We start from the raw sequence: 16,474 nt of genomic DNA, 5'->3' as shown, positions 1-16,474 counted from the left end.
GTCCCCATCCATGGGTCCCTGTCCCTCCATGTCCATCTGTCCCTGTCCCACCCTGCCTGTCCCCACTGTCCCCATCCATGGATCCCTGTCCCTCCCTGTCCGTCTGTCCCTGTCCCCATTGTCCCCATCCATGGGTCCCTGTCCCTCCATGTCCATCTGTCCCTGTCCCACCCTGCCTGTCCCCACTGTCCCCATCCATGGATCCCTGTCCCTCCCTGTCCGTCTGTCCCTGTCCCCACTGTCCCCATCCATGGATCCCTGTCCCTCCCTGTCCGTCTGTCCCTGTCCCCACTGTCCCCATCCATGGATCCCTGTCCCTCCGTGTCCGTCTGTCCCTGTCCCCATTGTCCCCATCCATGGATCCCTGTCCTTCCCTGTCCGTCTGTCCCTGTCCCCATTGTCCCCATCCATGGATCCCTGTCCCTCCCTGTCCGTCTGTCCCTGTCCCCACTGTCCCCATCCATGGGTCCCTGTCCTTCCCTGTCCGTCTGTCCCTGTCCCCATTGTCCCCATCCATGGATCCCTGTCCCTCCGTGTCTGTCTGTCCCTGTCCCCATTGTCCCCATCCATGGATCCCTGTCCCTCCCTGTCCGTCTGTCCCTGTCCCCACTGTCCCCATCCATGGGTCCCTGTCCTTCCCTGTCCGTCTGTCCTGTCCCCATTGTCCCCATCCATGGATCCCTGTCCCTCCGTGTCTGTCTGTCCCTGTCCCCATTGTCCCCACCCATGGATCCCTGTCCCTCCCTGTCCGTCTGTCCCTGTCCCCATTGTCCCCATCCATGGATCCCTGTGCTTCCCTGTCTGTCTGTCCCTGTCCCCCCCCGCCTGTCCCCCCTGTCCCCATCCATGGGTCCCTGTCCCCCCCGTCCCCATCCATGCCCCCCCCTCCCTCCTTATCCCCCCCCCCCCGCCCCCGTCCAGAGCGGGAAACTGAGGCGGGACCGCCCCCCCCCGCCCCCGCCCGGCACCGCCACGTAGCCCCGCCTCCCGCGTCCTCCACCTTCCCAGCATTCCCCGCGCGCGGGGGGTTGTGGGAAGCGTAGTCCTCCGCGGGGGAGGGGGTGGGGGGGAAGCGGCAGCCGCCGGCGGCGGACTACGCTTCCCACAACCCCCCGCGCGGCGCCCCCTCCTTTTCCCATCATCCCCCGCGGGGCGGGGCCTCAGCGGGCGCCCCCTGGCGGCGCGGGCGGCGGGACGGAGCGCGGCGGGGATGAGCGAGGAGGGGGCGGGCGGCGGGGCCAGGCGGAGCGGCGGCTTCCCCAGGTACCGGACACCCACCTACCCCCCCCGAACCCCTCCTTACCGGGATACCCCCCCTCCTTCCCCCCCTTCCCGGGATACCCACCCCCGTCCGAACCGGGATTATCCTTCTCCTGACGGAGAGAGGGAGGTTGAGGCCTACCGGTAGGCCCCTGGGGTTGTCCCTCGGTTACCGGGGTCTGTGGGACCGGGCTGTACGCTGCGTGTGGGGAGGGGGGGCTACAGGCCTGTCCCCGTGCTCTGTGGCGGTGTCACCCGTGTCGCCACGGCGTGTGGTGGCTCCGTCCCTCTCCCCGTGTCCCCACGGCGTGTGGCCGGTACCAGCCCCCTCTTCCCCTTGTCCCCCACGCTACCCGGGGGCTCCATCCCTCTCCCCGTGTCCCCCGTGCCACGTGGTGAACGCCAGCCCACCCCGCGTGGAGGCTTCGTCCCTCGTCCTCGTGTCCCCGCGCTGCTTGTTGGTGCCAGCCCTGTCCCCGTGTCCCCGTGCCAAGGGGCGATGCCACCCCTGTCCCCATGTCTCCGCATGCCAGTGCCACCTCTGTCTCCGTGTCCCCGCGCCGTGTGGTGATGCCACCCCTTTTCCCACATGTCCACACGGCAGTGACAGCCCTGTCCCCTCATCCCCGCTCTCCACGTCAATGCCATCCTCTCCCACTTTACTCCCCTCGCCGGTCCCCTCTGCCCCCTGCTCAGGCTGGTGACAGCCCTGTCCCCATGTCCCCATCCCATGTGGTAGTGCCACCCCTGTCCCCCTATCCCAATGCCATGTGGCGATGCCACCCCTATCCCCATGCCCCCAGATTACATGGCAGTGCCACCCCTCTCCCTGTGTCCTAATGCTGTGTGGCAATGCCACCCCTGTCCCCATGCCCCCACGCTACATGGCAGTGCCATCCCTGTCCCCGTGTTCCCATTCCGTGTGGCGATGCCACCCCTGTCCCCGTGTCCCCACACTACATGGTGGTGCCACCCCCATCCCCATGTCCCCATGCCGTGTGGCGATGCCACCCCTGTCCCCGTGTCCCTGTGCTGCCTGGCGATGCCACCCACGTCCCCACGCCATGTGGGCCGTGCCAGCCTCTCCCACCACCCCGCTCCCCCCCAATCCGTACCCCCACCGGTCCCCTCTGACCCTTGCTCGGGCTGGTGACAGCCCTGTCCCCAGCCTGGAGCAGATGCTGGCCGCCAACCCCGGGAAGACGCCCATCAGCCTGCTGCAGGAATATGGCACTCGCATAGGCAAGACCCCTGGCTACGACCTCCTGAAGGCCGAGGGACAAGCCCATCAGCCCAACTTCACCTTCCGTGTCACCGTTGGGGACATCAGCTGCACCGGTGGGTCCCTGACACCCTCTGCTTCCAGGCTGCCCCCCTGCCTCGCCTCCCTCACCCCCGCACCGGCAGGGGGTGAGGTGGGGGGACAGCCCAGAGAGGGTGACCTGGGGTGGATCTCGCTTGCCTGGGATGTGGGAGGGGGGGACAGTGAGGACACGGGGATTGTCCCCAGGATGGTGGGGATGTGCTGGGGGATCCCTAAAAGTGGGTTGTGGTGGGGGATCCCCTGGGATCTGTAAAAAGCAGGGTCTGGTGGGGGATCACCTGGGACCCCCATGCTTGGGATGCTCAGGGATTCCCTGGGACCCCTATAAGTGGGTTCTGGTGGGGGATCGCTTGGGACCTCAATGCCTGGGGATCTCCTGGGACCCCAAAAAGTGGGTCCTGGTGAGGGATCACCCAGGACCCCAATGCCTGGGACACTCGGGGACCTCCTGGCACCCTGCTGCTGGGGTTATGGCAGAGGGATCCCCCAGGACCCTGACCCCTGGGCTGTGGCAGCCGTAAGCACAGCCCGTGGTCTGCAAGGGGTCTGGGGGGACCCCAGGCGTCCCCCCCAACCCTTGCTCAGCCGGTGTCTCCCCCAGGGCAGGGGCCCAGCAAGAAGGCGGCGAAGCACAAAGCGGCCGAGGTGGCCCTGAAGCTGCTCAAAGGGGGGGACATGCTGGAGCCCACCGCCCCCGAGGAGCCCAGGTGAGGGGGGGACGGGGTCCCCAGGGTGCTGGGGGATCAGGGTGGGGGTCAGGGTGCAGCGCAGGATGGGGTTGGAGGGAGCTGGGGGGGCCTGGGGGCTGCTGGGTGCACAGGGGAGGGTGTTGAGTGTGTCCAGGAGGTGCTAGGGGAACTTTGGGGTGCTGGGTGGGGGGTGCGCAGGTGGTCTGGGGGTACCCAGGGGGTTGGGAGTACCCCAGGGGTGCTGGGCACCCAGGCCTGGTGCGTTTGGGGGGGTCTGCAGGGGCTTGAGGGTATCTCGGGGAGTTTGGGGGTACCCAGGGTGATTTGGGATGCTGGGGAAGTTGTGCATCCCAGGGGATTTGGGGGGGTTTGGGCAGCTCAGTTGAATTTGGGGGTGCCGGGGCGGGCGTTGAGGCGGTGGGAGATTAGGGGTGTCTTAGGGGAGCCAAGAGACTTGGGGATGCCTGGGGGGGGTTGGGAATACCAGGGGATCTGGGGTTCCAAGGGAATTGGGGGTGCCTGGCAGGATTTGGGGCACCCGAGGGGCTGGGGGTGCCTGGGGCATTAGCAGGGAGAGAGGTTTGGGGGGGCCAGCTCGGGCGTTAACGTCTCACCTTTTATCCCCAAGCTCTCCTTTCCCCCCAGAGCCCCCGGTTGAGCTCGGCCCCGTGGCCGCCCCCCCAGCACCCGCCGCGCCCCCACCCTCGCCCAGGTAATGGGGTGGGGGGCACCCAGGTGCCGGGCCTGGGCAGGGGGAGCACCGTGCCCCCCGAAAAGCTCAGCTCCCGGCACCCCGTTACACCTCCTTGCCTCCCCAACCTGGGGGTCCTGGCGTGGGGGGGCTCAGAGCTGTCCCCCCGTCGTGCCCCCCTCATGCCGTGCCCGTCTGCCCCACGCAGGGGCACCCCCCTGGAGATGAAGACGCCCGTGTCCCCCCCCCAGTCGGAGTGTAACCCCGTGGGGGCTCTGCAGGTGGGTGACACCACGGGCTGTGACAAGAGGAGACGTGCCCCCGCCACCCCGACTTGGTGGCCATCCCCGTTTTGGGGGTGACGAGCCTGTTTTGGGGATGGCCATCCCTATCCGAGGGGGGCCATGCCCCTTTGGGGGTGACCTTACCCATTTTAGGGGTGGCGGTGACCTTTGGGGGCTTCCTCTCCCGAGCTGGGGGGGTGCTCTTGCCCCTTTTGGGGACGGTTATCCCTGTTTTGAGGATGGTAGACCTATTCTGGGGACAGTTCTCCTCCTTTTGGGGACAGTTCTCCCCATTTTGGGGATGTTTATCCCCATTTTGGGACCAGTTATCCCTGTTTTGGGGACGGTGGATGCATTTTGGGAGAGTTATCCCCATTTCGGGGATGGTTATCCCCATTTTGGGGACAGTTATCCCTGTCTTGGGGACAGTGGACCCATTTTAGGGACTATTATCCCCATTTTGGGGATTGCTATTCCCATTTTGGAGGCAGCGGACCCATTTTCGGGCTGGCCCCGCCTGTTTCGGGGATGGCAGCTCCTTTCTGGAGGCAGCTCTCCCCGTTTCAGGGGGGGGTCCGTGGCCCTGCCCTCCCCAGACCCCCCCATTTTTGTGTCATCCCCCCCGCCAGGAGCTGGTGGTGCAGAAGGGCTGGCGCCTGCCCGAATACACGGTGACGCAGGAGTCGGGGCCGGCGCATCGCAAGGAGTTCACCATGACCTGCCGCGTGGAGCGCTTCGTGGAGATCGGTACCGGGCCGGGGCAACCCTCCTCCGCCCCCCCAACCCCGGGTGCGTGTCGGGGGACAGGACAGGGTGCCAGGCTCACCTCGGTGTCCCTTGTCCCCTCCCCGCAGGCAGCGGCACCTCCAAGAAGCTGGCGAAGCGCAACGCGGCCGCCAAGATGCTGGTGCGGATCCACAACGTCCCCATGGAACCGCGGGAGGGCAGCGAGGCCGAAGTGGAGGAGGACCAGTTCTCCATGGTACCGGCCGGCGAGGGGTTAACGGGGGACACGGGCACCCCAGGACCACCCCGGGGGGGGCTAATGGGGGACACGGGCACCCCAAGATCACCCTGGGAAGTTAACAGGGGACATGGGCACCTCTGTACCCCCTATTTCAGGGCTTATGGACCGCCAGTGATCAAAGTTGGGGGTCAGTAGGGCAGGGGGACACTCAAGGGTGACCTGGGGGGGGGGGGACCCTCTGGATTTGGGGTCCCTGGGTGGGTGGGCATGGTCCCCATGGAGGGTGCTTGAATGGGGGGGGGGGTCCTGCAGTCCCCAGGCCCCCATGTCTCCCGACGGGACACTGCGTGGGGGTCTCAACAGCCCGCACGTTACTGGTGTGGCCCCACATGGGGGGTCCCTGAGCCCCCTTGTCCCCAAAGGGGTCCCCATGCGTGGGGGTCCTGGCGGTGTCTGAGCTGCTGTGTCCCCAGGCTGTCCCCACGTAGGGTCCCTGTGGTTCCTGAGCCCCTGTACCTCAAGGGTGTCCCTGCACGGGGGTCCTGGTGGTCCCCGAACCCCCACGGGTGTCCCCGTGTTGGGGTCCCTGCAATTCCCAAGCCCCCATGTCCCCACGTGGGGGTCCGGAGGGTCCCTGAGCCCCCGTGTCCCTGCGTGGGACTCTGGGTGGTCCCTGAGCCCCCACATCCCCGTGCAGGGGTCCAGATGGTTCCCGAGTCCCCGTGGGGGGGTCGGGATGGTCCCCGAGCGCCCTGTCCCCACAGGCGGGCCCCAGGCTGGAGGGTCTGCGGGGCCGAGCGCCCGGCTGCACCTGGGACTCCCTACGGAATTCGGCGGGTGAGAAGATCGTGCAGCTGCGGAGTCACCCGCTGGCACCCATGGGTGCGGGGGCCTGCGCCCTCCTGCAGGAGCTCTCCGAGGAGCAGAGCTTCGCCATCAGCTACCTCGACATCGGTGAGCATCCCCTCCTCTCTGGGCACCCCACCAGACCCACGGGTGCCCCCGCCCGGGCTCGGGGGGGGGGGTGTTGTGGGTGGTTTGGGGGGTTGGGGTGGGGGGCTAGGGTGACGGTGGCCTGTCCCCATGTCCATCCGTCCGTCCCCCAGATGCGTTGAGCCTCAGCGGGCTGCACCAGTGCCTGGTGGAGCTGTCGACGCAGCCGGCCACGGTGTGCCACGGCGCGGCCCCCTCCCGCGACGGCGCCCGCTCCCAGGCCGCCCGCAACGCCCTCCAGTACCTCCGCATCATGGCGGGGGGCAAGTGAGCCCCCCCACTCCACCCAGCCACTGACACCCGGACAGACCCACAGACACTGACAGACCCACAGACGGACCCCTGGACTCACCGACCAACACACGGACCTCGGGACGGATGCCTGGACCCACTGGTGGACACCCAGACCCACCCACGGACACCCAGACAGACACCCGGCCCCACTGACACACCCTGTGGGCACCTGGACCTGCTGACAGACAGACGGACAGCCTCACGGCCCCCCAGACGGAGCCTGGACAGACCTCAGGGCCTGGGGGCACCCTCCGTCCTGGCCCCCCCGGGAGCAAGGAGGGTCCCCAGGCGCCAACCAGCCCCCAGGAATAAAGCTGGGGGGGTTTGTAAACTCCCCGCATTGGTGTCTTTTTGGGGGGGCTGGGGGGCATTTGGGGGGGGGCATTTGTGGGATGTAGGGGGAGGCAGAAAGGGGGCAGGTCTCCCCCCCAGCCCCCCAGGGGCAAAACCAGAGCAAGTGTTCAGGGGTGAGTGGCACCAGTTTATTGGGTGACGGATGAACCCACGGACAGACGGACTCATGGACGGACTCACGGATGGCTTTCCAGACGGACGGCTCCAGGAACGGACAGAAGGACGGACGGACGCTCAGCGGCGGCGGCCGAAGCGCTGCGGCGTCGCCATGGTCCAGAACGGGGCGGCCGGAGGGTCCCAGCTGCGGGGGCTGAGCCGGGCCTGGGACCCCCCCTGCAGCCCCCGCCCGAACCTGCGGTGGGGACACCGCACCGCTGACACCCGCCGACCAGGACAGACGGACCGGGACGGACAGATGGATGGGGATGGAAGGACAAGGGGTGCACAGGCATGGATGGGGTCAGAGGGACGGAAAAGGATGGACAAACGGACAGGGATGGGCACGATGGGGGGCAGACAGGGATGGGTGACTGGGGACAGACAGACGGAAGGGGACCGATGGAGCCAGCGGGACAGACAGACGCAGCGGGACAGATGGGAATGGACGGAGTGAGGGACACGGCCAGGGACGGACATATATGGACAGACAGACACCAACGGGCACCCGCATCCCGGCACCGGCCAGGCTGCCCCCCCCCCCCCCCCCCCCGTCCCCCGGGTGCCCCCAAACCACCCGGGTCCCCCCGGTGTCCCCAGACACCCGGGTCCCTCGACGGCCCCGCAGCCCCCCGGCTCCCCCGGTGTTCCCCGACACCCCCCCCCCCCCCCCCCCCCCCCCCCCCCCCCCGGTCCCGCTCACCTCTGCGGCTGGAGGAGGGACCCCGGGCTGCGGTCGGGGCGCTGCAGGGAGCGGAGCAGCGCGCCCAGGGCGGCGGCGGCGGGGGGCGGCGGCCCCGGGGGGGCGGCGGCGGCGGCGACCTGTGGAGGGGTCGGACGGGGAGGGGGTCACGGCAGCCCCGGGCCCGGGGGGGGGCGTCCCCCGTTCCCCCCCACCCAACCCGAAAAGCCCGGTCCCCCGCCCCGGCCGCAGCCCCGCTTGCCCCCCCAACCCCCAGCCCCGACGGCGCGGCGCGGACCGGGGCTCACCGGGTCCGGGCCGGGGCCGAGGTCGAGGTCGGGGTCGGTACCGGGGTCGGGGGGTCCGGGGCAGCAGCGGGCGGCACGCAGGGTCCCCGCCAGCAGCAGCACCAGCAGCAGCAGCCGCCCCGCCATCGCCCCCACCGCCCACCGTGGCCGCCCGCCGCCTTCGCCGCCTTTTATAGCCGGGCCGGGCCGGGCCGGGCCGCCGGGGGGGTCCCGGGGGAGCGGAAGATTGCGGGGATCAATCCTGGCCCCGCCGCCGCCGGGCGCCGCTAATTAAACCCATTTACCAGCCGCGACAGCCGCCCCCGGGGACGGACGGACGGACGGACAGACGAACGGGGAGGGTCCCGCACCCCCTTCCCCGCCCGGGACCCTCAACCGGCACCACCGGGGCTGCCCGCCCCGTCGGAACACGACACTCCCCCCGCTCCCCGTCCCGTCCCCGGGACCCCCCCGTCCCGCACCGGGACCCCCCCGCCCGCCCCGCCGCGTCCCGCTGCCGCCACCCCGCGGCCGCTCCGCGCTCCTGCAGCCCCGACGGGGCGGCCGCGGCTCCGCCGCTCCCCGGGACCCCCCCACCGGGTTTCACCCACTCCCTCCCACCCACATCCAGCTGAAATCACCCCAAATCCTCAGCCCGAGGGTGTCCCGAGCCACTGCCCCCCCCCCCTTCCCTGCAGGCTCACCTGCTGTGTCGGCCAGGGGGTGACAGCCCCCCCGTGTCCCCACGCCGGTCCGATGGCCGGTCACAGCCAAAAAAGTCACCCCAGGGACACCCCACGCCGTGTCCCCCAGCCAGGTGATGGCCAAGGGTTGTCCAAGGCGACACCAGGGTTGTCCCCAACAGAGCGGGACATCCCCCCCCCCCCCCCCCCCACCCCCCCCCCCCAGCGAAGCAGAGGGCAGCAGCCACCAGCTCCTGGGTAATATTTTAATGTTATATTTGCAGCATAAATAAAAGGCACATTACATGTTCGGTACGACGCGGCCGAGGTGGGGGGGGGGGCGGGGGGCTGGGACATGTCCCCCCCCCCTCTGCGTGTCCCCCCCATGTCCCTGGGCCCTCGCGGGGGCTGTGAGGACCCGCTCACAGGAGCCTGTGCGGAGGGGATCCCTCGGGGCCCGGGGGGGGCCGCGGGAAGGGGTTACAGCTAGAAAACCATTTCGTTGCATAAGGAGCTGCGCATCCGTTCAGGAAGTTGATATATGTCTATATAGGTCTGTATATACTCATAGATATGTATTTTTTTTTTTTATAGATACTACACCCTCGTGGTTACGCTTTCCGGAAGGGGGTGGGGGGTGGTGGCGTGTGTTTCCTTTTTCTTGGCTTCTTCTGTTATTGATCGTCAAAGCTCGCCCTACAAAGCAGCTGGGGGGAACGGGGGGACACCCAGGACCCTCCTGCCGTGTCCCCAGGGACCATCGGGTCCCTCTGTCACCTCCTGGGCTCATTTCGGGGCAGGAGAGCATCACCGCTGCCTGAGTCCGCCTGTCCACGAAACTGGGGGGGGGGGGGGGGGGGGGGGGAACACCACCAAACAAAAACAGCTCCACCAGTCCAAAGACGACATATTTCCCGGCTAAGCCATTGAAATCTGGAACCAGTCTGGGGGAGGGAAAGGTGGCACCGAACCCCCCAACCCCCCCAAGTCCTGAAGCGTTTGGAGGCCAATGAGGAGATCTTCATCTCCACTGAGGGAGAGGAGGGAGCGCTCCCCTCCATCACGAGCCCTCCCGGGGTTCAGCATTGCCCTGGGGCGGGGTAACGGCTGCCCCGGGATGTGTTTTTCAGCCATTTGTTTCTATTCGACGTTACAGCAAAGACGGATCCATAAAAACCCCCGACTCCCAACGGCCAATGCCACCGGTCGGGCTCTCCCCAACTCAAGCACAATCTAAACGCGACCTTTAAACACAGCAGGGCTTTCCCATGCTCCTGCGAGGAGCCCGCTTATCACTCTCCCCTCATCCATTAGGCCACGGAGGAAGGATGGAGATCCCAACCGATCCAAACACCGCTACCGCAGAGATGGGTTTTGGGGAAAGGTGCGCGGGAAGCCACAGGACTGACACCGGCACTAACCGGGGTTTCGGTTAAGGCACCGTGGCTGAGGCCTGAGGGATGGCAGAGGAAAGTGCAGGTGCCCGGCGAGCTGCCGAGCAGAGCTGGCCGGGTGGCTGCCAGCCCCCAGGAGCCTCTGAAAAGCAGGAGAAATGATCCTGGAGCAGAAATCAGGGGGTTTTTTTGCCCCATCCAAAGACATCCGCAAAGCCTTCAAGCAAAAGTTGAACCAGCATAAGAAGAAAAAGCCACCTTCACCCTCACCCGTCCTCATGGGTCTGGGGGGGACCCCGCATCACCGACCTGCCAGAAAGTCTGTCTTCCCAACCAAAACCAACCCCTAACTACCACCAAAACTAAAGCACGTCCTCTACAGTTACTGCCACACTGACCTAGAGAAGAAACCGCCTCCAAGAGAAGCGATGAGGAAGGAGGAGATGATGTGGGGCAGAAACCCACCAGCCGTTCGGCTCTTTGGAGCTGTGTGAAGTGCTCAGCAGGGATTTCCACGCCTCGGAGCCCAAAGGCTCCCTGGGAGCGGCACAGGCAGCTTGGCTCCGGGAGAGGAGACCACGTCGACCCTGGCTTTTCAGCAGCTGGCTTTTAATTACTGGGGCAGCCCAACGTATCCACACATGGCTGCTCTACCAGCGTGGAGGTGCTGGAGAAAGTGCTGGTGGAAAATGCTCTCTCTACGTACCCTCCTGTCCGAAAAGCCTGGGAAGTCACCTCTTAAAAACCAAACCTGTCCCTCCTGCTGGAAAAGTGACAGCCACCCCAGCATTGCGACGTTCAGCCCCTGAGGTTTAAGACCTGCTCAGCATCAGCTCTGCCAGGCACCTTTTGCGACCCCAACAAGGGATGAACCTCACCCATTTGCCCAAAAAAAATCACATTTATGGCTTGGGACATCCATCCACTGCACTGGGGTGGGACCGGAGAACTCCCCCGTTGCTTGAGGCTGGCGGGGGGAGATGTGTTAGCTATGCTGGATTTTTGGCTACCTTCCTCATTGTGGGCTCAGCCTGTCCAGGCCGGGAGGATTCCTGCTTCGCACCACTTGTCTCCCTCCGGGCAAGCAGGGCTGCTGTCAGCAAGAGAAACGGGGACCTGAAACCTGCTCCGGGACCTGCTTTCGCAGCAGCAGTGCAGGTATCGAACACTGTTGGGGTAAAACACACCCGAAGGGGGACATGGGAAAGCTGCAACCCTGTCGATTAAAAAAAGATAAAACGTTAAGGTATGGTCAAACACTTGTTCCCTGATTATTGCTGCCCAGGTTTGGAGCTTTACAACCACGTTTTCATGGGTTTGCAGGTTTTTCAAGGCACTAAGCACTCGCAGGCGGAAGGGAGCCGAGACGGGGAGGTGCTGGAGCAGGGCAGCACTGATGACATCAGGAGCACCGAGGCACGGAGGGATGAGGAGAAAAAACTGCTCTTCGCATCCCCCCCCACTCGTCACCAGCAAGGTCTGAGGTACCTCGCAATGCCTGATGGCGCTACGAGGTCTCAAGGGTCGGAGCAGTCAGGGCAGGGAAAGCCCTTTTGTGGGACACAGACAAGTTGCAGGCATTCTCAGCTGGGCGATCTCAGCTCTCCAGTCATGCAAAATTGGGTCACTTCTAGTCCCTAAGGGTATAAGTAAGGGGTCGGGGAAGCTGCTGCATTCGATGCTAACGCTGCCGCGTGTGTGTCTGTCCCAGATTTGCTGCCTCTCCAATGTCACCCTTCGCTCCCTCCTTCCAACCCTGCCAGCAAAGCCACCAGCTGCTCCTCGCCTCTGCCTCACCCACCAGACCCTGACGCCACGAAGCGAACAAGGAACCGGCGCTGGGATCAGCTCAGAGCTCAATTCCTCCTTTCTCTCTTCTTTCAACGAACACTTTTCCTCGACAGACGGAGTTTTTCTGCAGAGCTGAACACTTGGTGAGCCTAGGAGGAGCTGGTGAGCTACAGTCGGCACTGCCGGACACAAAACCGCTCGCTCCCCGCATGCTGTCCCAGCTCCTGGCTCCGAGCACTAGGCACCAAGGGACAGGGACCCCAACGGCTGCTGGGCGACGAAGCAAATATGTTTACAACACATTTTTGTCATTCCTGCTATTCCCAGACAAAGAAAGAGAGACACACACTTGTTTCAAAGCCCCCTGAAACAAACTGAGGAGATTTGAAGACCAGAGCAAATCCCTTTGCTGCAAGACGGGTCATTTTTATACCTTTTTGGACCATGCGAAGGAGCAGAAGGTTTTCTGCCGTTCCCTGTCACAGGTCTACAGCCTGCATCCAGCAGCAGCAACAAGAGAGGAAGCAGAGCTGGGCTGGATCTCGTACCTCCTGTGAACCCTCTGCCTTAGATCCTGGACCCCCAAAAAGGTCCTGATCCCCCAGTGTGCCTCACCTGGCTGAAACCCCTTTTTCTCCAGGTCACACGGATTTAAGGCATGCCAACCCCCCCGTGTCCTGTTCTCACAGCTCACTCTCACTGCAGAAACACATCTCGTGTCGGGATAGTAAGAGCCAAAACATCTGTCCACACACACACTCTGCAGAAACAGTTTTACAGAAACAAAAGGCGGGTCTGGGGGGGGCTACGCAGGATCTGAACCAGAAGTGCAACTGCCGAGGCCAGAAGTGACCCTGACTACACACAAGACGACTCTCAAGATGAGCAAGAGAAACCAGAGGAGTGCAAGAGCAGCACTGTGCCAAGACAAACCAAACCCAGGAAACGCCGCGGTCGATACTGCCGAGAAGTCGACGAAAACCTGAAAAAGAGAGGAGGGGAAGAAGACAGATCGCATCAAGAGAAAAACCAAACTGCTGAACTTCCCCATCCATAATGGGATCCGGGTTCCTTGCTCAGGCTTTGCTTTGGGTTTTGCTGTCCCTGGAAACCTTCCAAGTCTGGATAAGCCAAACGAAATCACTTTGACAAACAAACTTGGCTCAAAAGTGGCGAGTGCAACCTGAGGTGGGCGAGAGCTCAGGTGAGGAGGGACCTCCCGAGAAGGAGACGAAGACCAAGGGCTGATGCAGCTCCACGGACTTGTGGCGAGGCTTCTTCCAAGAGCCTGAAAAGTACCCCTTCCCAAACTATCAACTCCACTCGCTTGCCCAGGGCCAGCGGCAGCCTCGGGAAGCACACACAGACACACACGCCTGCTACGCCCGCCCAGCAAGAAAGCAGACCTGATTCCAAACATCTTTCAATATCGAGGTTGGGTTTTTAACCTGCCCTGTGAAACTGGAAGCTCTGTGAATCCTTCAATTGCTCTGGCTGGGAAGCAACAGATGCTCCATCACTGAGAGCAGAAGATAATCATGAAGAAGAGGTAAAGGACCGGGCAAATAGAAACACTACTTCGTGCTCTCTCCCTTTAGAACAGGCAACTAATTCACGATTTAAGGCCACCATTATTAAGGTCATCGAGGTTATGTGTAAAGGAGATGATCCTTGGAAATGGAGGGATTTGTTTGCTAAGGTGTACAGTGGAGTTGGGAGCAGATGATGAATTCTGGGACTTGCATTACTACTGCCTGCTGGGCTGGCTAATCCTTTCATGTACCTCCCAGAGTGCCTTTGCACCGGTCCCAGCAGACGCAGAGCAGCACCAATTTACTATAAGGAAGACTGAGAGCAGCCCTCTCCACTGCTAGAAGAGACGGTACCTTTTCTCCAGCAACCACAGCATCCCGTTACGAGAGCAGCATAAGTGACCAGGAACGCGTGTCCCCACCCGGCCCCGCGTCCCCCTCTCCCAACCGTTGGGCACAAACTGATTTACAGCGATTACACTCCCATCATGTCCAAATCTGTCACTGGCATCTTGGGAGTTAGCATGTGACAAGACTAACCTCGATTCCTTTAACCTCAGAGCTCAAGGAGGCTTCTTGTGCGAAGGTGCAATGTTTCAGGTAGCTAGAGCAGAGGGGGGAGCAGATGCCTGGAAGCAGCATGCTGTTAAAAATAAAATACATTGACAGCACGACTAAATGTCACAGCCTCCCAAGAGCTATGTTTTCCTTTGCTGAGAGTGGAGGAGGAGGGAGGGGGGGTACTTGGAAGAGTGAAAGCGCCAAGGGGATCCACCAAGCATGGAGGTTTAGTGTTAATGTAACTGATACCTGAAAGTGAACCTTTCAAGGTGCTTTTCAAAGTGAGGCTCTGTGTGTTCAGATGACTCTCTGAGTTGACGGATCGTCAACTGAAGGATCGAGAAAAGCGCTCAATCCGCGGCCGTCCTGTGGGGACAGGCAATGGCAAGGCAGCGGTTGGGGGCCAGGATCTGTACAGGCTATGCAGTGTAAGAAGCGCCATAGCTGCCCTTAACTCACTTGAAAAAAAAAAAAAGAAAAAGAAAAAAAAAAAAAAAAAGAAATAAAAATCCTTATCGGCCCCCACTCATTGGGGACTTAGTAATGGTCAGTCTCTCCGGCTGTGAGTTCGCGGTTAGCTCTGTGTCACACGCACAGGCTGTGACATCATCTGCCAGCAGACTGCGACTGTGGAGCCATGATGACGTGTGACGGTATCGGCATGCTCAGTTCTGTCCTTTGGCTCGCCATCTGAGTGAGCACCGAAGTGGCAACCGCTTCTGCCGCCGAGCGGACGCTGAGCCCGTTGGGGGAGGCCGTCACGGAGCTGTGCTGGATGACGGGAGCAGGGGAGCCGGTGGGCTCAGAGCTCTCCTTTGGGCTTTCTGCTTGACCAGAGAAGAAGGGGATGGAAAAAAGAAAATAAGGTTAGAGAGAGGCTGTGCGTGTTGCTACCGGTGTTAGCAGCGAGGCGATGGGATGGGAGACTGCTTCTGCCTCGGAGGGCGTGCAGAAATTAGCCAGGTAGTTACTTAACACTCACCTTTCCAGCCAAAGCAGCCTGGAGCAGAGAGGCTGATCCCTAGAGAAATCCCAGTTCCCCCCACCAAGCTGGGCCCCTCCTCAAGCAGCTGCTTGGCAAAGCAAGTGAGGACTGGAAATAAAACTGATTAGAGTTGGGACAGAATGACCCACCAACTCCGGCTGGCCACATCCCTTGGAGAAACACCACCGAATCTCACTGAATTCATGCCAGGAAGGCATAAAGTGCAGGCTTCACACCAAGGATGGCAGACCCAGCGTAACCTTTATCGTAATAAATCTGTTTCCTCATTATAAGAAATGAACTTTCCTACATGTTGTTTCCTGGCGTGGTACTTGGTTCAAGGCCATTTAGCCCAGAGACTGAATAGTTCCTTCAGAGTCCTTACCATCTGTTGGGTGAGCACACAGGAAAGCGTGCAACAGAAACCCTTCTGCAAAGGCAGTTTTTTTTTGGCCATTTTTTATATAAATTACCTGGTTTGCTCTTTATTGTTCTCTAGAACATTAAAATCAATTAGAGCCCATTACAAACTGTTTGCTTGCTCGATTTCTTTCGGTAACTTGAAGCAATATGATTGAAGGGATGGGAGGCAAACAAAGGCAGAGACCTTCTTCCGTGCTCTTTTCTGAGCAACGCAGATTGGTTTCCAAAACTTTGGATTCTCTCCCACAAACAGCCCACTGTGCCCAGGCAGAGCTTCTAACACAGAGGATAATTTGTGACCTATCAAATGCCAAGGCGAGAGCAATCAGACCTCTCTCTTTAGGGGTATACACTCATTATCTACAGATGTCAGGAGGAAATTCCCTCCTGTGCACTTGGCTAGATAAATTACGGGTAAGATGCGGTCACCTTCCTTTAAAAGAGCAAAATAATGGCATGTGCTGGGATACTTCTTCCACGTCAAGAGGGTAAACCCCATGACACCCAGGAAAAAAAAAAAAAAAATCAGAGAAGAGGTTTACAACCTTACTGGGCACTGGAAAACGTATTTTAGGGCTCAGTTTTCTACCAGGTGCTTGAATACTGTACCCCTTTCCCAAATGGGTTTTACCTTCCCTTGTGAAACCTTGGCTTGGCCTTCGCCAGCACATTGAAAGATGCGGCTAGCGCAGCAGATTTGAAAACTGACTTGGCGGTGAGAGAGAAGGTCGAGCAGAGCAATATAATAGTTTGGCATCCCAAAAAGGAGATTTACAAGGTATTACAAATAAAACAACCCAACTGTACATGAGGCAGCTGTAATTCCATCGAGGGAATCTGGCATTTTTGTTTAAGGACCTGCTTAGTCACAAATCTCAATAATAAAAAAGGCAGCCAGGGAGGGGGGCATGGGGAGGGAGGTGTGAATTTCATTTTTATTATTCAGATGTGTGATGAATTCCTATTATTGGAGTAGACAGACTGTGAGGAATAATAATAGGAACTGTAAACTTTGGAAGTTAACAGGAAAAATCATGTCGCCTCTCTGCATTATACACAGAGCGAACACCTGTCTGCAAGGGCTGGGGGACAGCGAGCATTTTCACGACCACATTACTCAAGCT

At 61.5% G+C, this 16,474-nt stretch overlaps 3 protein-coding genes across 8 annotated transcripts in view; 1 reads left to right on the top strand and 2 right to left on the bottom strand.

The window, feature by feature from the left end:
- The first annotated feature begins 1,210 nt into the window (after positions 1–1,210).
- TARBP2 (TARBP2 subunit of RISC loading complex) lies at positions 1,211–6,833 on the top strand. 2 transcript variants are annotated; one of them, XM_030037949.2, is made up of 9 exons: positions 1,211–1,263; positions 2,417–2,598; positions 3,186–3,291; positions 3,902–3,985; positions 4,173–4,245; positions 4,878–4,995; positions 5,103–5,230; positions 5,980–6,169; positions 6,322–6,833. In XM_030037949.2, exons 1-9 carry the CDS (start codon positions 1,211–1,213, stop codon positions 6,477–6,479), a joined length of 1,092 nt encoding a protein of 363 aa, XP_029893809.1. In that variant the 3' UTR covers positions 6,480–6,833. The 2 variants fall into 2 exon arrangements, with proteins under 2 accessions (XP_029893809.1, XP_029893810.1); XM_030037950.2 differs by lacking the exon at positions 3,902–3,985.
- A 129-nt stretch (positions 6,834–6,962) lies between these two features.
- NPFF (neuropeptide FF-amide peptide precursor) lies at positions 6,963–8,128 on the bottom strand. Its single transcript, XM_030037115.1, has 3 exons — positions 8,003–8,128; positions 7,716–7,852; positions 6,963–7,208 (listed from the first exon to the last, which is right to left on the bottom strand). Exons 1-3 carry the CDS (start codon positions 8,126–8,128, stop codon positions 7,091–7,093), a joined length of 381 nt encoding a protein of 126 aa, XP_029892975.1. The 3' UTR covers positions 6,963–7,090.
- Positions 8,129–8,916: 788 nt separating this feature from the next.
- LOC115351160 (cyclic AMP-dependent transcription factor ATF-7) overlaps positions 8,917–16,474 on the bottom strand; it is a 70,408-nt gene continuing 62,850 nt past the window's right edge. For all 5 annotated transcript variants that reach the window (XM_030037621.1, XM_030037624.2, XM_030037625.2 and 2 more), the window contains one exon: positions 8,917–14,766. In XM_030037621.1, the coding sequence (XP_029893481.1) occupies positions 14,549–14,766 (218 nt within the window). In that variant the 3' untranslated portion in view covers positions 8,917–14,548. The remainder of the gene's footprint in view (positions 14,767–16,474) is intronic.

Source organism: Aquila chrysaetos, chromosome 15 (assembly GCF_900496995.4).
Source record: "Aquila chrysaetos chrysaetos chromosome 15, bAquChr1.4, whole genome shotgun sequence".
NCBI classification, from domain to species: Eukaryota; Metazoa; Chordata; class Aves; order Accipitriformes; family Accipitridae; genus Aquila; species Aquila chrysaetos.
This window is presented reverse-complemented; position numbering and strand designations above follow the sequence as displayed.

Excerpts from the sequence above, each read along its gene's own strand:
- NPFF (XM_030037115.1), bottom strand. The coding sequence starts at position 8,128 with ATGGCGGGGCGGCTGCTGCTGCTGGTGCTGCTGCTGGCGGGGACCCTG. Across the intron at positions 7,853-8,002 it reads TCGGCCCCGGCCCGGACCCG|CGTCCGACCCCTCCACAGGT; the intron begins GTGAGCCCCGGT and ends TGACCCCCTCCC. Across the intron at positions 7,209-7,715 it reads TCCCTCCTCCAGCCGCAGAG|GTTCGGGCGGGGGCTGCAGG; the intron begins GTGAGCGGGACC and ends TCCCCACCGCAG.
- TARBP2 (XM_030037949.2), top strand. The coding sequence starts at position 1,211 with ATGAGCGAGGAGGGGGCGGGCGGCGGGGCCAGGCGGAGCGGCGGCTTC. Across the intron at positions 1,264-2,416 it reads CGGAGCGGCGGCTTCCCCAG|CCCTGTCCCCAGCCTGGAGC; the intron begins GTACCGGACACC and ends GGCTGGTGACAG. Across the intron at positions 3,292-3,901 it reads ACCGCCCCCGAGGAGCCCAG|CTCTCCTTTCCCCCCAGAGC; the intron begins GTGAGGGGGGGA and ends TTTATCCCCAAG.